General features: G+C 38.7%; 2 protein-coding genes across 10 annotated transcripts in view; one reads left to right on the top strand and one right to left on the bottom strand.

Moving 5' to 3' along the window:
- Nucleotides 1-3083, top strand: part of BLNK (B cell linker) — an 88271-nt gene extending 85188 nt beyond the window's left edge. For all 6 annotated transcript variants that reach the window (XM_015867182.2, XM_015867181.2, XM_015867180.2 and 3 more), the window contains 3 exons: nt 23-106; nt 1056-1211; nt 2369-3083. In XM_015867182.2, the coding sequence (XP_015722668.1) occupies nt 23-106; nt 1056-1211; nt 2369-2488 (360 nt within the window). In that variant the 3' untranslated portion in view covers nt 2489-3083. The remainder of the gene's footprint in view (nt 1-22; nt 107-1055; nt 1212-2368) is intronic.
- A 3797-nt stretch (nt 3084-6880) lies between these two features.
- The window catches only part of ZNF518A (zinc finger protein 518A), a 35210-nt gene continuing 24669 nt past the window's right edge, over nt 6881-17421 (bottom strand). The window contains exons 2-4 of one of the 4 annotated variants that reach the window (XM_015867185.2): nt 15666-16027; nt 14241-14354; nt 6881-12518 (exon numbers count right to left, since the gene is read on the bottom strand). In XM_015867185.2, coding sequence (XP_015722671.1) covers nt 7785-12398 — 4614 coding nt within the window. In that variant the 5' untranslated portion in view covers nt 12399-12518; nt 14241-14354; nt 15666-16027 and the 3' untranslated portion in view covers nt 6881-7784. Of the gene's footprint in view, nt 12519-14240; nt 14355-15263; nt 15337-15665; nt 16190-17421 lie in introns of those variants that run through there. The other 3 variants (XM_015867186.2, XM_015867187.1, XM_032445334.1) reach the window with 3 other exon arrangements.

Here is a 17421-nt window from a genome sequence, read left to right as displayed (position 1 = left end):
CTCACTCTCTTATTCTTTTTAGGATGCTGGTGTTCATAGTAAAGCATGGTATGCTGCAACCTGTGATCGGAAAACAGCAGAAGATGCACTGTATCGATCTAACAAGGTAGGTCACTTTCAAGGAATGTCTGTTCTAGGAATAATATCAGGTGTTTAAAAAAAATAAGACAAACAGAAATATTCTAAGAACTTCAGTTGTATGACTAACAGATCAGAATACTCTGCTGTGCAAGTAGTGCCAACCATAAAATTCTTGTGGTGAAACACTTTCCCTCACTATAGGAGCGTAACTGAAGTTACCTCAGTTTAGTTCAAAGATTACTGCGCTGCAAAGAATGCTGTTATAGATTAGAGACTTTCCTTGTTGCATGTGCTAAAAGAGAAGGCAAAGCCCTGTTACTTCTAAATCATCTCTATGACAATCCAATGGATCATGTGAAAAAGTATTTGGAAAGACAGATGCTGCAATGTATTTTGACATGACAACACTAAGCATTTTAGTTATTTGGAGAATGAGTCCTCACCTAGTCTGTCTACAAGGAATTAGTGTCACTGAAGAGCACAGTAACATGCAGAGGTGCATCCCCAGCAACAGGTACACTTCCATTGTTGAGCTTTCTTCTCCCACTCTTCACAAAACAGGTTAGAGCAAGGGGCTGTCACCAGCATAGGCTGCTGCCAGGCAGTGAGCAATGGGCTACACTGCCAGTAGCTATAGGTCTGGAGAAACACCTCTGCTGTCCCCTTTTTTACAGCAACTTCATTTCCTAATAATGTATGAAATCCAACAGGCTGCTGTCACTTATTATATGCATGTTTATTCTTAATCCCTTTCTCTGAACAGGCAGAGAAAGGATGCAAAGAGCACTCTTAAACCTTTCAAATCTATCATTATGCAGCAGAAATACATGCTACTTCCTACTGTGTGGATTTTCCTAATGATAGAAAAGGATTTAATGCTATTGCAATTAAAAAAGACAAAACCACAGCCTATTAAACTTAAAAAAAAAAAAAAAAAAAGTTTATAAAAAGTTACATACATTTTCTTTCTTTAGGATGGATCATTTCTAATAAGAAAGAGTTCTGGACAGGATTCAAGGCAACCATACACACTGGTTGTGTTTTATAACAGAAGAGTATACAACATTCCTATACGTTTTATTGAATCAACAGGACAGTATGCATTAGGAAGAGAAAAATGTGGTGAAGAGGTGAGATTTTCTTCCTCCCCTACCCCCCCCTCCAAACACTGTTCATTTATCTACCTTTAATAAGCAAGGACTGAAGTATGTTGCAGTATGACTGACAGGATTCTTCATGCATTGTGATTGAAGTATACCAAACTAGAGAAAACAAGTGTTAGCATCAGCTCCTGCATGTTAAAACTAATTAAAGCCACAGATCAAGTTGGAAGCATGCTCATAACTATTCTGAAAAGCTACCAGGATCAGAACTGCAGCTACTAGAGAAATCCCCCAGCTATTTCTAGTCACCTTCTACCTAAGACTCTAATTCTAAAGTTTCTTGGAAAATTGTAAAGGACCTCTATCAAAAAGAAAAATAACTGTACTTTTAATTCTGTTTTCAAATAAAGAATGTTTAGAGCGCAAAAATCACAGAAAATTATTCTAACAGCAGCATAGAGAATTGGACCTCATACACCAATAAATCTGTGTGTCATCACCACACAGGAGGGGACTTTTCAGGCATGTGAGAGTAGGCTTGCCTCAGCCTAATTATCTGCCTCACAGGCAACAGTTCTTGGGTTACAGAATAGCTCAGAAGCCTGAAGTTTATCTGGCCTTCCACAAAGAGTCATAAATGACCTGAAGGCAAAAAGAAAGATAATCCCATTTGGATGGAAACCAAAAGGAATATCAACGGGCCTAGTAGATTCAGAGTGTTAATTTACAGAGGCTGACATTAAAATGGCATAGCTAAAACAGGGCTCATTGACAGCCATCTTCACCATGTTTTCTTAAGAGTCTTCTGCTCTTACTGAGGTGGCTGAACTGCAAATAAAGCAGATTCCAAACTGCCACACAGTGTGTAGCTTGACAGATTAAGGTTAGCTGTAAGTGGTGTGTGTTTAATATTAACTCTGTGGTTCAGCTTGTGCAAGCAGCAGTCACCAATGAAAAGAATATTACCACTATCTCTATCTTACATTGTCCAAATTTAATATGTCTGCTATTGGAATTGGGACTGAGAGCAGGATTGGTGCTCTTACCAAGAGGCAGAACATCTCGGTAAGAGTCATAGTTCTAATCTCCTCCATGCTGGGAGAGGACAAAAATGATGCTATAATTACTATAAATGTTACAACATTAAGGGATGCCACTAATTATTTCTTGTTTTCTCTATACAGCGTTTTGACAGTGTTGCTGAAATAGTAGAAAATCACCAGCATACCTCCTTGGTTCTAATTGACAGCCAAAACAACACAAAAGACTCAACAAAACTGAAATACATTGTAAGAGTTTCTTAACTGTACTGAAATGCTGAGCGGAAGACTGTTTTTAATCATTTGCTTCAACACCCCAAAACGTGTGGATCAGGTGTTTACAAGAAGAACATCCACAATGATGAAAAATACTCTTTGACATCTACTGAGCAGTAAGAGATGCAGTTCAAGCCCAACTCTTTCTTTACCAGACACAAAGTGGATACACTGTCATCTGTGACAACATGGGTATTGAAAGTCAAGTGAACAGCTGCGTACCACAGCCTTGTCCTCTGACTGCTGTTTAAAGATGTATTTCCTATAGGACATTCACACTTGAAAAGTGAGAAAAGCCACAGTGGTCTATTTGTTCCATTTGTTAAGTTTACCACATATCACTGCTCTCACTAATTTCTTTGTAAAGCGCACAGCCCTAGAAACAAGAGCAGCTGAATTTAATGTACTGCTGTGTACAAGCTGGAAATAGGGCTGTACTTTACATGAATAAAGCTTCACAGCAATAAAGCTGTCAGTGTTTTAGAATAATGGACATGTTGTCCTTTTCTTCAGCTTTACTCTCATTAATATTTCTGTTTGTTTTTTCAGATGTGCAAATTAAAGTTAAATATTGTAAAGTCAACTGAGTACAGAGGCGGTGCTAAATGACTTTTGTTAGCATCCTTCTAGTGAGAAAGCAGCAACTCACTGTCATGGGTGTCTCTTATATACATTTTTTGAGCTCCTTTACAAGCCTCCTGTTGTTACAAAAACTGTTTTTACAGCTTTAACACAGATATCTGACTTAATAGCTCTCAATCTTTTGTCTTTAAATAATCTATTGTTGGAGGCCCAAAAAACACACTGCCAAACTAAATACCAATTCCATTCTTGCAGAATTGATTTAGAGACAAAAAAAAAGCCTGTTCTATCATAGCATTTTACTCCTTGCATTAGTGACAGCACTGTCATTTTCACAAAATATCAAGTAGTTAAAATGAAATTTAACAATACATAATTGCTCCAATAAAAAAAAATTTAAAAAATAATTCTACCAATAGTGGTTAATTAGTTCCAAAGGTGTTTGATTTCTTTGGACCTGAAAATTAATCTACCATGAAGATATTTTCCAAAATTGACACACTAAACATGTTTTCTTCCCTCCCCCCCCCCCCCAAAAAAAAAAGGCAGTGTTCTCTAACATCACCCACAAGGCATTTGAGGCAAAATTCAGCCTGGACTTGCAAGGTCTCAAAAAGTCACCTGTGGGGAGGCTATTACACAGCTGGTTCTCTGAAGCTTTGAGCAATGCACCAATCTTCTGGAAATAACTGCTTCCTAACACAATGATGTTCAGCACATGGTTATGTTCTTCTTTTGCAACACAGAAAATACTTATTCTGTCTGTGATGCAAATGAAAGCCCAGCAGGTAAGAAATTATGCATACAGACTTTTCACAAGTCTGTTTAGTATAGAATGCTTGTTTTACAGTGTCACATATATACCATGTTCAGTATACTGCTCAGGTGATAGTAATTAAACTAGTATAACTAATACAATGTTTAAAACATTTAAGACTGTAAAGTCTAGACCTCAGAATTAACCAAAGACAAACATATTGGTCTCCGCAAGCTTAATTTACTCCTTGTAGGTGTTTACTCTGAGAGTGTTTAATGATATGGAGCATTACTTTAGAAGGTTGCTATACTAAGCAATACTACAGTGCAAAATATTCTGTGAAAAAGCACCCCTTCAGTGATTAGCTTTGTGTTCAGAGAAAGTCCTTGCCTTACTCATTCATCTACTGCACAACATTTACACATTACTTAGTAACGTTGTAGGTGATCTAAACATTTTAAGTATGCTATGGATAAATACTCAATTCTACATTCATCTCCAAACCCTTATTTATTCTTAACCATTTTCTACACCATTACAGAGGTAACTTACATTTTCAGCAGGAAGATGAGGTAGGTAGTCAGTAGGCAATATCTTCTTCCACAAAATAACTGATGATGAAGTTTGCTATGCTAAAAATTCTCGTGAAATGGATCCAGCAACCACTACTGAATCTTTAAAGTGGCAACTCAAATGAAATCCTGCCCCAGAAAACTTCCCCTACAGCTGGTGAAGTGCCCACAGCTGATGCTAGTTAGTGTTGGCAGGTGTTTCATCAGGCAGCAGGTGTGTTAGCCTGACTTCTGGCAGACACAGCAACATAGTTCTCTCCATCTTTGATTAAACCATATAATTCTTCTTCCAAAAAACTAACATTATCTGACCAGCAAAGAAAACAAAAAGGAAGAGCTAGAAGTGCTGTCTGCCAATCTGATACAAAAAGGAGAGTGGACCAAGTACTGCAAATTATTCCTATCAATGTTATTCCATGAAAGAAGAACTTGCATCCTCCAAAATCCAAATGTTCAGACATGCAACTTTGAAAACTACATTCTTCCTTCTATCTAAACCACCACCAGAAGGCACAGATTCTTAGAAAGTGTTAAAATAATAAAACATCTCACATGACAACACCCCAGAACAAACACTGAACTCAAGTTTTTTGTTAAAACATTAAAATTCCTGAAGGAGAGAAGCCATGATCTGCTAATGAGCACACATCTTGCAAAGAATACACAAGGGACTAGACTTGAGGCCAAGTATATATTTACAAAGCATTTCCTCAAAGGGAAAAACACTGACCTTGGACTTGCATTCATTTATGTTTCAAAATTCTGTATCCAAGTTAAGGCTTTCCTATGTTAATATATGTTGCAATCAAAACATTTTAAGATAGCTTGTAAAGTCCAGCAGCAAAAAGCAGCACCCTTCAAATCAGGTTACCTGCAACCTTAATTTGCCACAACTGGCATACACATTACGAGCATTAAATATGCAGTGCTTTACTATTTTACCATATGGATTTGTGTATTTCATTTGGTTCCCGTATGGTACTTCAGGATAAACCACAGTTGTATAAGGAAGTAACACTGCTTATAGGACAATTGTAGGATACCTTTCCCATTTAATGAAGATAATGTGGAAAGAAACTCCGCAGGATTCAGCCAGCTGAAAGGTAGCCTTGTATTATTAAGGCAGTTAAACATGTTTTTGGAAAACCTACTGCTGCATCACCCAGTGCAATTCTCAGATTGCTTAAGCCAACTTTCTGCTGATGATCTTTGTGATCATAATTTCATGGAAGCCTGACTTGAGATTCCTTGAAATCAGATCTGCAGAAGTGCCAAACTCTTAGGACCTCAAATGAAGAATTATAGAAAAAAATAATAAGAGAGCTCTATATTCAGAATACTTGAGCAACATGCATTAAGTAATACAAAGACATAACTAAGAGTGGGGAAACAAAATATTAATCACAGTTCTCTGCAATGAATGAGATGGGTGGCCATGGATAAAGTGACACATGACAATGAATTAAGATTGTATAAACCAAGCTTATTTCAGCATTTTTATCACAGTATTAAAGTTCTCCAGAAAAACAAAATCCAACCACAGTTGTCACTCTCATGATTAATCAGTATAAACAGCCATCTAATTCTAGAGCAGAATTTCTACCTTGATGTTATGCAACTATTAACAAGAAATTGTTTACCCTTGGTGAAATTGCAGTGAATACGTCTTAGAAACAAACTTCTCAGATATTTATTACAGAAAGGCAATGTCAAAGCTCAGAGGTTTAGTATGAAGGCTCTCCTACAGGAGAGCAAGCTGAGGCAGCCAGTAGGTCCTTCCTAGCTTCTTTTTTGTGTTATCCTACTGCTGTTTATTTCTAACACACTTCCATAACAGTAAAACAGACTTCTAAAAGCTCTTTGCCAAATTCACATCAGAACTCAAGCCCACTGTGCAGCACAAGACAAGCCCACTTTGATACAGGAAACACACCAACTGCACCCAACTTGTGCTGTCTCATGTACTTCAGCTGACTCCCATATAAATCTCACATGCTACAAAGCTATAGTAGATCTTGCTGCCAACACACAGCAAAAATATCTACTTATTAGGTAATACCTTCAAAATAATTTTCATTATAACTTTTTAAAATGCAGAGAAACTTTAATTCTGCTGCCATTGACATCCCTAGGAGACTTGTCATTGTTTCACTGGCAACACAATCCATCTTGACTTTTACCTTAAGGAACAGCCGCAGAAAACTGCAGTTGCACTTGCATACAATCTAAAGCCTCTGTGATTTCAATGACCCAGCCTTCTCCAAGACCCATAGTCAATTTTGACAGTTTTTCCATCAATACTTTGGATAGCTGACTTACATATACAACATGTAACCTTGTAGTCCTTGGGCAGAATTTTGTGACAGTGCTTTTGCTGCTGTTCACTTTGCACTAGGAGCCTTCCTACAAGGTCTGTGACAGACACAGAATAAAATAAAAGTATTTTCTATAAATGCTCACAGTCACATACTCTGTAAACACAAATTATAGCAAATTTAATAGTGACAGAGTCAATACAGATTAGGAATGTTCATCATTCTGAAACACCATATACATTAAGAATACCGTATGTTTTCAACTGATTTCATTCTCAGGCTCACTGTATTAACACAATTGTAAAGTTTTATTAATTTATATGAAAAATACTTCACTAAGAAAGTAGACAAACTGCACAGAAATAGTACAAGTGTCATGTGCATAGCAATATAGCTTAAAGCATTCACATATGGCTTTGTTTAAATGAAACTATTGGGGAAGTGGTCCTGTTTGGACCTATGATTACACAGTTCACATAATGTTAACTGCTTCACATCTTCCAGGCACTTGCTAAAAATAGTGTTCAATCCCTGAAAAACAAAATCGGGAGTTAACAAGTGAAAATAACAACAAAAAGTCCCAGGGTAACAGCTGTGTGTAGCTGAATTTTTTTTTTCAAATTCTTTTTAGTAGTGCATGCACAGATCTGGAAAAAAAAAGGGGGGAGGGGAAAGAAGGAATAATTTCTGTGCAAGAATTATACCAAATACCTGAAAAGTATAAAAATATTTACAAGTTTACATCTTTTAAAATATGTACAGAACAAAAGCCCTGAAAACTCATTCCATAGAATAAAAATATAGGACAGGATAGTAGTAACAAAAAATAATATATATTTGTATGGAATTGTATTTGCAGTTACAAGTTATCTAAACCACAAAGTTCCTCCATCTTTCTAAAATCCTGATGGCAACTGCTTTTCCTTTTAAAACACAAGCACTCTGCATTATTTCTGAACTTGTTACAATACTGAAAATACAAAACAACCTGTGTATCACAATTTGATTCTCTTTCAAAAAAGGCGTAATGCGTGATATTTTATTTGTATGGGTCATCATCACACTAACAAATTCCAGTCTCGAGTAGCCTCCATCAGATGCCTCTGTCCATGTCCTACCCAATTATCCTGATTGTCAAATATTCTACCACAAAACCAGCAGCTAAACTTAGCTTTCAAGGTATTTTCAGAGGTAGTTTTCACAATCTGATAATTGTTTTTGCTAGTCTTTTTCAGCGTCAATTTTAACACAAACCTTTCTTTTACAGGACTAATAGGTTTTACTATCCTGTGCCTCTTTTGAAAAAGATTATCAGTAGTTAAGTCCAAATGATTGCAGAAGGCTGACTCCAGAGCTTCAATAGTTCTTTTTGACAATGAAACCTTAAGAACATGTCCCTTAAATTTAGCAATGGTTTTCATTACATTTACAACTTCTGGAACATCTGCATCAGGATGGTTAAGCACAACAACTGGCTGATTTCTACGAGGGCATTTTACAAGCTGTTTAGAATTAAAAGGAAGTAGTTTCAAAGTCCTCACAGTATCTTTTGATGCCCTCTGTTTGTAAAGGACACCTGATTCACTAACAACTTCACTTCGATTCTTTTCCTTACACTTTCTGTGTAACACTACTTTCTTTCTTGGAGTTTCTTTGTGGTTATCCTTATTTTTCCGTTTGAAATTCTTGTTTCTTTGCGAAACTACATTTTCTGAACTTTTAGGCCCACTTAAATGAGGTTTTACTTTGGCAGTTCTGCTTCGGGTGCTCCATGAGGACTTCTTGCTACCAAAGTTATTCCTGTTGTTAGCAGTTATTAATTGCGTACTCTCAGCAAAACCTTTTCGCAACCACGACCCTGCAGTTCTGGTAGAATACACAGGTTCTACAGAAGGAATACAACACGCTGGATTAGAACTTGCTAAAGAGGCATTTGCTGGCATTAACCTACCCGGTAAGATTAAGGCATCATTAGAATTAAGATCAGTCTGTTTCTGTGCTAGTGCAGGAGTAAGGGACTGTAAGCTGTCCAACTGTAGTGAGGGCACTGAGTTGTTTACTGACCGGTTAGTTTCAGCCAGCATATCTGAAGTCTTAAGTTTCAGCAAAAGCTTTTGTTGCATGACTCCAGTTTTCTTTGGTTGACAATTTTGATAATGAGCATTATCCTGAAAAACACTACGTTTATGTACTACAGGCTTGTTTGGTGTCATGTATTTCAGAAAAACTGCCTGCTGTCCATCAGGCAAAAATGCATAAACTTGCTGTTTCTGTTTCATTTCCTGTTGTTCTGTTGACTCTTCAGAACCAAAGACAACATCCTGATGCTCTGATAATGCTTTCACAGAAGAAATTCCTTTTGCAGATGACTCTGATGATAAGTTTGTAATTACACATGGTCCTTTGGACGACATCCTATTTAATGAGTCACTTGCTGCACTACATATTCTCCTATTACAGCAACTTCTTACACTTCTGCAACTGTCATTTTTCCCCTCCACTACTGAAGATGGTATGGTTACTTTACCATGTTCTCTGGATGCAACTCTACCTAAAACCTGAGGACTATCACTAGGGACATTTGCAACCGCTCCAACTGACTCACTAAAAGGCAGAATCATCCCAGATTCGTTATTTAAAGCAAAAGACGAAGGCACGCCTTTCGTTGTGTGACCATCTGATGAACTAGTTGACAATAGAGATTTTCTTGAAACAACCTGTAGTCCAGGCTGGTTAGCAAGGTGCAAAGGAACAAAAAATCTTGATGGAGGTGGCTGAACTAAAGGAGTTTTCTCCTGTTCCCGAAGGACTGGGGAAAAACTGGTATGATTTGAGGTTGTAGACTGCATTTTATCTATCAGTCTCTGTGTTATAATTGCATCTGTATCATCTTTAAGCAATGCACCATCTGCAGTTCTGCATAAAATGTCCATTCCCTGGGAATCAAGGTGTGTTCTGGGTGTCTTTCTCTCTTCTCCACAATGCATACCCTCATGTATGCTACATCTTGTATTCCACTTTCTCTTACATAAATGAAAGTCAACATTAGTAGAAGGCCTCTGAAAACTACATGTGGTTGCTGAGTTTTTTAAATGTGTAAAGACTCTATTCCCTTTCTCTTGACTGGAAAGCAGCTTGTGAGAAGGCAGTTCTGCACAGTTATTCAACTTGCTGTAGGACTCTTGCTGAGGAGTTGGTTTAGCTTTTAAAACATCTTGCAGTAATTGGTTTATTTCAGGTGATAAATAATTAGCTGCCTGTTCACTCTGCAGTGAGAAAACAGATGTGATTTTAGGCATTAGAAATGAATTAACACAATCAGATCCATTTTCTTGGAATTCCTCAGCTGTGCTTGTTAAGTCTTGATGCAAATTAGTATCAAAATACTGCTGATCATTATTCTGGTCTTCCACAAAATATTCCCTGTCAGTAACACATTTAGATTGACTGTGAGGAGACATACCATTATTCTTAGTGTTTATGTGTTCATAAGTTTTAATATTTGATTGGGCTGATACAGTGTTCTCCAGTTTTAAGTCTTTGATTGAATATGAAGATGCAGATTCATCACTGTTTTGAAAATTAACTGTTTGGCTGGATACGAATTCTTTAGATTTGTCATCTGTTGACATCCAAATGCTACACTGATTATCCAAAGCATCCATTTTAGAATAATTATGAAAAGACAGCAATCCTTCATTAAAAGAATCAACTGAAGGCGAATAATACAGATTATTAGTTCTATGATTATTGTTCAGGCCACCATTTTGGATTTTCAGCTCAGGAAAGAAGGGCATTTTCCAAGGGTCACAGCACAGTGTATTTGTAACAGGAGGTGATAATACCTGAGGATGACTTGTAGGACCATAATTTCTCCATGAGATATTACTTCGACTTCCAATTTTTGTCACCTCATCACATGGAGATACAGGTGAGCCCAACTTCACTGGCAAATTACATGATTTTTTTCCTACAGCTACATTAGAAGGTGCTACAGTTCGAGAAACACTGCTACCATATAATAAGGAGTTATTTTGTTTTTCCACTTTTACTCTTCCTGAACGAGGAGCAGAAGAAAACGCGGAAGTTAACGGGTGAATGGAATTGTTCTTAAAGGTTGACTGATCGGTTACATGGGGTATAGCACCTGAAGACAAACTACAAGGATCTGCAGTCTGTGGCAAAGGGGCCGTAGAGCCATCTTTAATAGGATCAGCTTTCTGACCCAACAAATGCAATTTTTGCTTATTTGTAGGTAATAGTTTTATAACAATATGTTGTTTCCCATCTACAATTTTAAATCCCATAAATTTAGCACTGTAATTTGCTGGAACAGATATTTTATTGTTCTTGATCATCAATACTGCAGGCCCATGAACAGTATTTTTCAATGATCCAAGGCTGAAACATGTTCCATCATCTGCTCTATTATACTGTGCGGTAGTAGCAGCATGCACTCCATATGTTAAATTCTTTTCATTATATATAATTTGATCCTTTTCTTCATTTACATTCACAACTTTCACATACTGGCTCAACTCATCCAATTTTGGTTGAATTTTGTTCATGATTCTTAGCACTTGTGAATTCTTTTCTCCAGTTTTCTCACTCCCACCAATTATTTTTTTTCGTCTCCAGAGAGGCTTTTTCGATGTTCCCGTTTTATACCTCCTTAACACAAGCTTTAGTGATGCTGGAGCCTTCAGCATTCTTTTTTCACATTTATCCCTTTCCGGTTTTTCTTTTGCACATAAGTGGTCACTATGCTTAGCTGTAAGGTGTCTAAAAATATATGCTTTCCGTGGTGTGCTGTAACTGCAAAACTGACATCTAAAAAGAATCATATTGCTATGGACAAGATGATGTCTCTGGAATTCCTCTTCTGTATAGCTTATGTGATGACATTTTCCACATTCGTATGGAATCCCATTATGTCTGTGAATGTGCTGAACAAATGTGCCCACATCTTGGGTGGAAAACCCACACTTTTCACATTGGAAGTGACCATTCACACAGTGCTTTGATGTAAAATGTTTTGTCAAATCCAACAAAGAGTACGTCTGGTCATCAAGACAGAGCTCACACTTTACTAAAGGGCTGCGATGGGTGAATCGATGCTGATTAAAAGCCTGAAAGTCATTAGCTGAGAAGTTACACATTTCACAAGGATACACGGGCAACTCTCCAGAGTGCAAAAGCTGAAAATGTTTTTGTAGATCATTTGGGCTGTACCTGACGTTGTCCTCACACTTTGTACAAGCAAAACGCAGTATCTTAGCCGTAGTTTTCAGAGCTTTTCCAAATTGCACTTCTATTTTATTCTGCACATGGCTTCCCCCTGAATAATCAGGATTGCTTACGTTTACTTTCTCCAGAGTTACGGACTTCCTCGCAGTCTGCTGTTTACATTGAAATAGTTTTCTAAACTTATCAATTTCATGTTTCATTAATACTTCATTTGGAATGTTCACCTTGGGTAATTCAATCTTCACATTTTTTAGTTCACAGGAGAAACTGACATCCAAAACCGCTGGTCGAGTTGTCATATTTAAAGGGTCATTCACTAGTGCATTCTCCAAACTAGTATCCATATAAAGATTATTTGCAGCACCATGTTTCAACAACTTAATTTGCTTTTTATCATGAAAAAACTGGTCCTGTTCGGATGGCATGATTTCATATGTATTCTTCTTCTTCAAGTGAGTTCTTGAGATTAGGCTTATTTCCTGTAGTAAACAAGTTTATTGTGCTGAGTTATCCTCAATGTTCTACAGCTTTCCCATTTTATTCTCCTGAAATTAGAAAACAAACACAGAGAATGTTACTTTTAAAAGCAATGTACTAATGGAGTTGTGACCTCTATCAACATACACACAAATAAATTAATAAATCTCAATCATCCACAATTAACATTTCACATGGCTACTTTTGGCATCACAAAGTCTGTAGCAATCAATGGATAGAGTCAGCTTTTGTTTCTCACCATATGTTTTGGAACAGGAGTGTAACTGACAACAGCACCTTCCCATAGATTAAGAGGCTCAAATCAGTATGGTGAGCATCATTCTCTCTTTATAAGCTACACTCACAGTTAATAACAGCACAAGTTTCCACACAAACAACACTACATAAAATTGGGAGAAACAGATTAGCATCAAAAAAAATCAGCTGGACTTTGTAAAGGAAAAAGAACTGTTTTTTCCCTACTGATACAGTATTTTCTTACTAAATGGTTTTCCATAATAAAGAACTAATAGTGACTCTTTTCTCTACTAGCAAGTTAGTAAAGTGTTGGCTGAGATCTGATCAACAGCTTTCTCTCTGCTATTCCCTTGCCCACCCTTAAGCAACACAAACTTGGAACTCTCTAGATCATCCTGTTTATTCACATTCAAACTGAAAGAATGATCACATCATCTCCCTCATTGTGATGGAGTGCAAAGCTGTCTCTAGAGCTCCAGGCCATCATCAGCACTGAGGTCTTCCAAATATTTTCCCATATCCCTGTGAGAAGGAAGAATCTAGCATTCAGCATGTAAGTACCCAACTGAAACAAAGTGGAGACTGAAAAATTTTCCAGGTCATGCTCACATATCGTGGCAGCAATAAAAGTAAAACACGTTTGGTGTTTTTGTTTTAGCATATGCTTTATCACATGCCTTCAAAAAGCATATTGGCATTTCTACATAATTCTTGAATACGACAGGCAAAACATATCTACATTTTATGCAGACTTCAATATCAATATATTTATATCTGTGTATGTGTATATAAATATATACATATATATGTGTGTGTGTGTGTGTGTGTGTATATAAATAAATAAATGACATTTCCAGTCTTCCACATGGGAGATTAAAACATGGAATATGCCTGAACCATAACAACAGAACAACTCACCCACATTATACTCAATTTTCACAGAAAAAGTACTACATTATAATACCTTCTTCCTGCCTGTTGTAAATCTGTTATTTGAACAGGAGCAAGCCAAACTCCCACATAAAGAGTAAGTGACAAAAACACAGCCTGGACTTCCAGGCTGAAGAACTTCTCAAATACAGATGCAATATATGAAGATTACAGGCCGCATCATACAATGTACCATCCTGATGGTAGCCATCTATCATTCTGTTATACTGTCATAAAAACATTTCAAATTTCAGTTTACAATTGACACTATAAAAAAATCACAAGTAAATGCAGTTGTTGCAGGAATACACTCCAGGCTTTTAACACAGAGACAATGAGGTCTCTCCTAAGTGGGTAAAACATTTATGTTCAGTGAAGAGGCTCAAGTGAACAGATTCAAACCTGACTCAAGATCATATTTAGCTAACCAACCACAGAAATTAAAATCAAAGTTTGTTGTTATTGGGAAGGACACAGTTACTGACAAACACCTGCAATACAGAAAATAAATTAATACACCAGGGATATCTAATTAGTGAATATCAATCAGCGATTCACAGGGATCTTTAAATCTATGTTATGAAAGTAGAAGTCAGACTTACTCATTTAGAAAAAAAGACTTCAATTCTTCTACAGCCTTTTAGACATTTTTCCACACACATAGCAGAGGTGAGATTCAGAGAAGGCCACAGTCAGGAGGAATACTGAAAAGAGGTCTGGAAACAAAAGGACAGATATTTTAGAGGGCAGAAACATAAGCACGGCTGAAAGAATATGCTGAAAAGCTCGAATCCTTCCCAATGGCACAAAAAGTGCATTTTTTAATACACTGAAGAAAAACTGTAAATTTGTACTATGTTCTCTGCCAGGAAAGAATACCATCAAATACAGAACAAATGCTAAAGCTGTAGCTAGAAATCCATGGCTAGCAAACTACTGATCAGGTGCGTTATAACATTAGCTTTAAAAAGACTTCTCAAATGTTCCTAACTGTGTTAAGTATAAAGTCGGCTTAAAAAGGCAAAAAGCAGCAACTGTTATTTCGTTACTTCAAACTAAAAAAAAAAAAAAAAAGAAATTATCTTTTTCTTAAGCCAAAAGCCTTGTAAAATACACACCAAATTCCTACAGAATTTATTACAATCTTCTAGACAGTACTGCAAAAGACAAAAAGATAAAATAACTATTACCTACATAATATATGGAACATGTAGATAATTAAGCATATATCATAAACAAAAAACTTTAAAATACATAAACATGAACCAAAAAGTAACTGATATGGAAAGAAACCACCAGGCAGTGTCAGAAGTAACCACGTCAGACCCAAGCCTCAACTTTCTTCCCCAAAACAGCTCGAATACATCAATATTTCATTAGTTTGCTTTTAAAAGGAGGCAAGGCTTTAGCTGCACACTTTAACAAAAAATGACAGCGAGAGCACTCTAGCGCTGGGAACTTTTCACCTCTAGTTTTACTATCTAGAAGTAAAAACCCACTAGTCCCAAACAGCGCCCTGCAGCCCGCACTGCCCGGAGCACTGTATGTCCGCACACATCAGTGTGTTACAGCGAGGTATCCCCCTGCCCAGCTCCCGGCCCCACCCGTCCCCGCCGCGCACCCACCTGCGGGCAGCCGCCCCGCCCCGCCGCGGGTCGCAGCTCAGTGCAGCCGCTCCACCCGCTCCACTCACACAACACTGAACCCCGGGGCAGCCCCGCCCCCGGCCGCCAAGGGGCGCACGCACGACCCCGGGGGCACGGCGCCGCCGCTCGGCGGAGGGACACGGCGCCTCCGGCTGCGCTGCCATGCGGTTATTACGGTACGGGAGCCGCACGCAGCTCACCCGGCCAAAGCGCCCTGCACCGCCAACCTCTCACGGCTGCGGGGGGCGCGGGACTATTTAACAAGTGAACAGCAGCGCAGGGCAGCGCTCTGCTGCTTTCTGCTCTACGAGGACTCCCGTCGCCCGCTCCTCCCCGCCCTTCGGCTGACCCTCCTCCGCCCGGCGCCCCCTGCGGAGTTACCTCGCCCGTCCCATAGCCCGGCGGGTCGCAGTCGGCGGCCATAACAGTTTTCATCCGGGAACTGCGGGGCTCAGAGCACAGCGCTGGGGGCGGCCGCCGCGGAGGGATACGCGTTCACCTGGTGCGGGCGGACGGCGGCCGACGAGGCCCACGGGAGAGAGCGCTGGGGGAGGAGGCACCGCCCGGGGGCGGGAGCCCGGCCGGCCTGTCCTACTCTTGGGCCGAAGCTTCCTGGATCCCGGCGTTGGGCCGCGTGGCTGTGGGGCGGCCCGAGGCGTGCGGGCCAGGAGGGCTGGGATCCTGCCAGAAAACAAAGGGCCCTGCCTGGAGTGCAGTGCGGGTAAAGGCTTGCTGACCTGTACCTGGAAACAGACAGCAATGAGAGTGTTCTGAGCATTATATCAATGGTTTGCATTGATTGATTTGTTGTCACGTGCCCAAAATGGTGGAGGGACAAAAAAACAGAGCTGAAAGTCACCACAAAAGGAATGTTTCTTTATTAGACCCAATGGCACTAATGCTCAGAAGAGCTGTTAATAGCAGAGCACTCTGAGCACTTGGGCTAAGGCTTAACGCCTGTAGAAAGGTAATAACCACCACCTAATAAGGTAATAACCACCACCTAATAACCACCACCAAAGTACCGTGACCAAAAAGGGGCCAACAGCTCTGGCAGAAATGAGCTGTTAAGGCAAACGGTCAGTTAAAAGTATCTGTGTGCGTGCATATAATAAGGATCCACTTAAAAATGAACATACTTCTAATTCTTCATTCAATGTGACATCATTTATTTCCCTCGTGTCCTTTGACTAAAATGAATTGAATTGAATCCATTTTGGGGTGGGGTTTTTTTGGCCCTAAAAAATAGCTTCAGGAGCAGAACTATATCACTGATGATTCTACTACACCCAAATGAAACAGTCTGTGCTAAAAGCACAAAACGTACTCATGATTTTTGTGCAAATCTGCAAATTGTTCTTCTCAATTTTAATTACTTTTTTTTTTTTTTTCCTAAATAGAAGTGATTAATCAAATTGCAAATATGGGCTTATACCATTTTGGAGGAACAGTCTAATTCTGTCATAGCCCTGAAGTTGCAAAAGATCCCAACAAAATATATGAAGGCTAATATTTAATCTGTGGTGTATCACTTTGCGGTATAAATTCAGACCACATATGGATGTCGACCACAGGAGAGAAAAAAGACACTACCCATGAGGTGACACAAACGAGAAAGAAAGCCTTCTCTCTAATTTGTCATTTATATGAAGGATAAAGGAGGAGTCAGATAAACTGAAGTCAAAACACGTGGTTGTAACAAAAATTTGTATAGTAACATCTGGAATAATGAAAGATAACAATCTGATGAGAAACAAAAAATGGCAGAACACACCAAAAAGATTGACAGTATTCAAATGTTTCTCCCAAAATCAATGAAAGGACTTTTTAGTCCTATGAGTTAGTATCCAAAAAACTGCCTTCAGAATTCCTAAATATTAACCTACAAGCTTTCCATTTTGTGGAAGTGTTAAGAACACCCTACAAACCACAACGTGAGTGCCTGCTTCAGAGAAGGCACTCATGCTGTGCCTTCATTCTAAATCCATATGCTCACTACTGAGGATATGACCAATGAATGAAACTGCCATCCTCAGAATAAAACTAAACTAAAAGCCACTAACAAGCCAAGTTCAACTGAAGTCTTAGCTGCAGTCTTCTCAATTGGTTTAGAAGCACATGCCCAGAGCTGGATAGC

Source organism: Coturnix japonica, chromosome 6, assembly GCF_001577835.2.
Source record: "Coturnix japonica isolate 7356 chromosome 6, Coturnix japonica 2.1, whole genome shotgun sequence".
Taxonomy (NCBI): Eukaryota; Metazoa; Chordata; class Aves; order Galliformes; family Phasianidae; genus Coturnix; species Coturnix japonica.
This window is presented reverse-complemented; position numbering and strand designations above follow the sequence as displayed.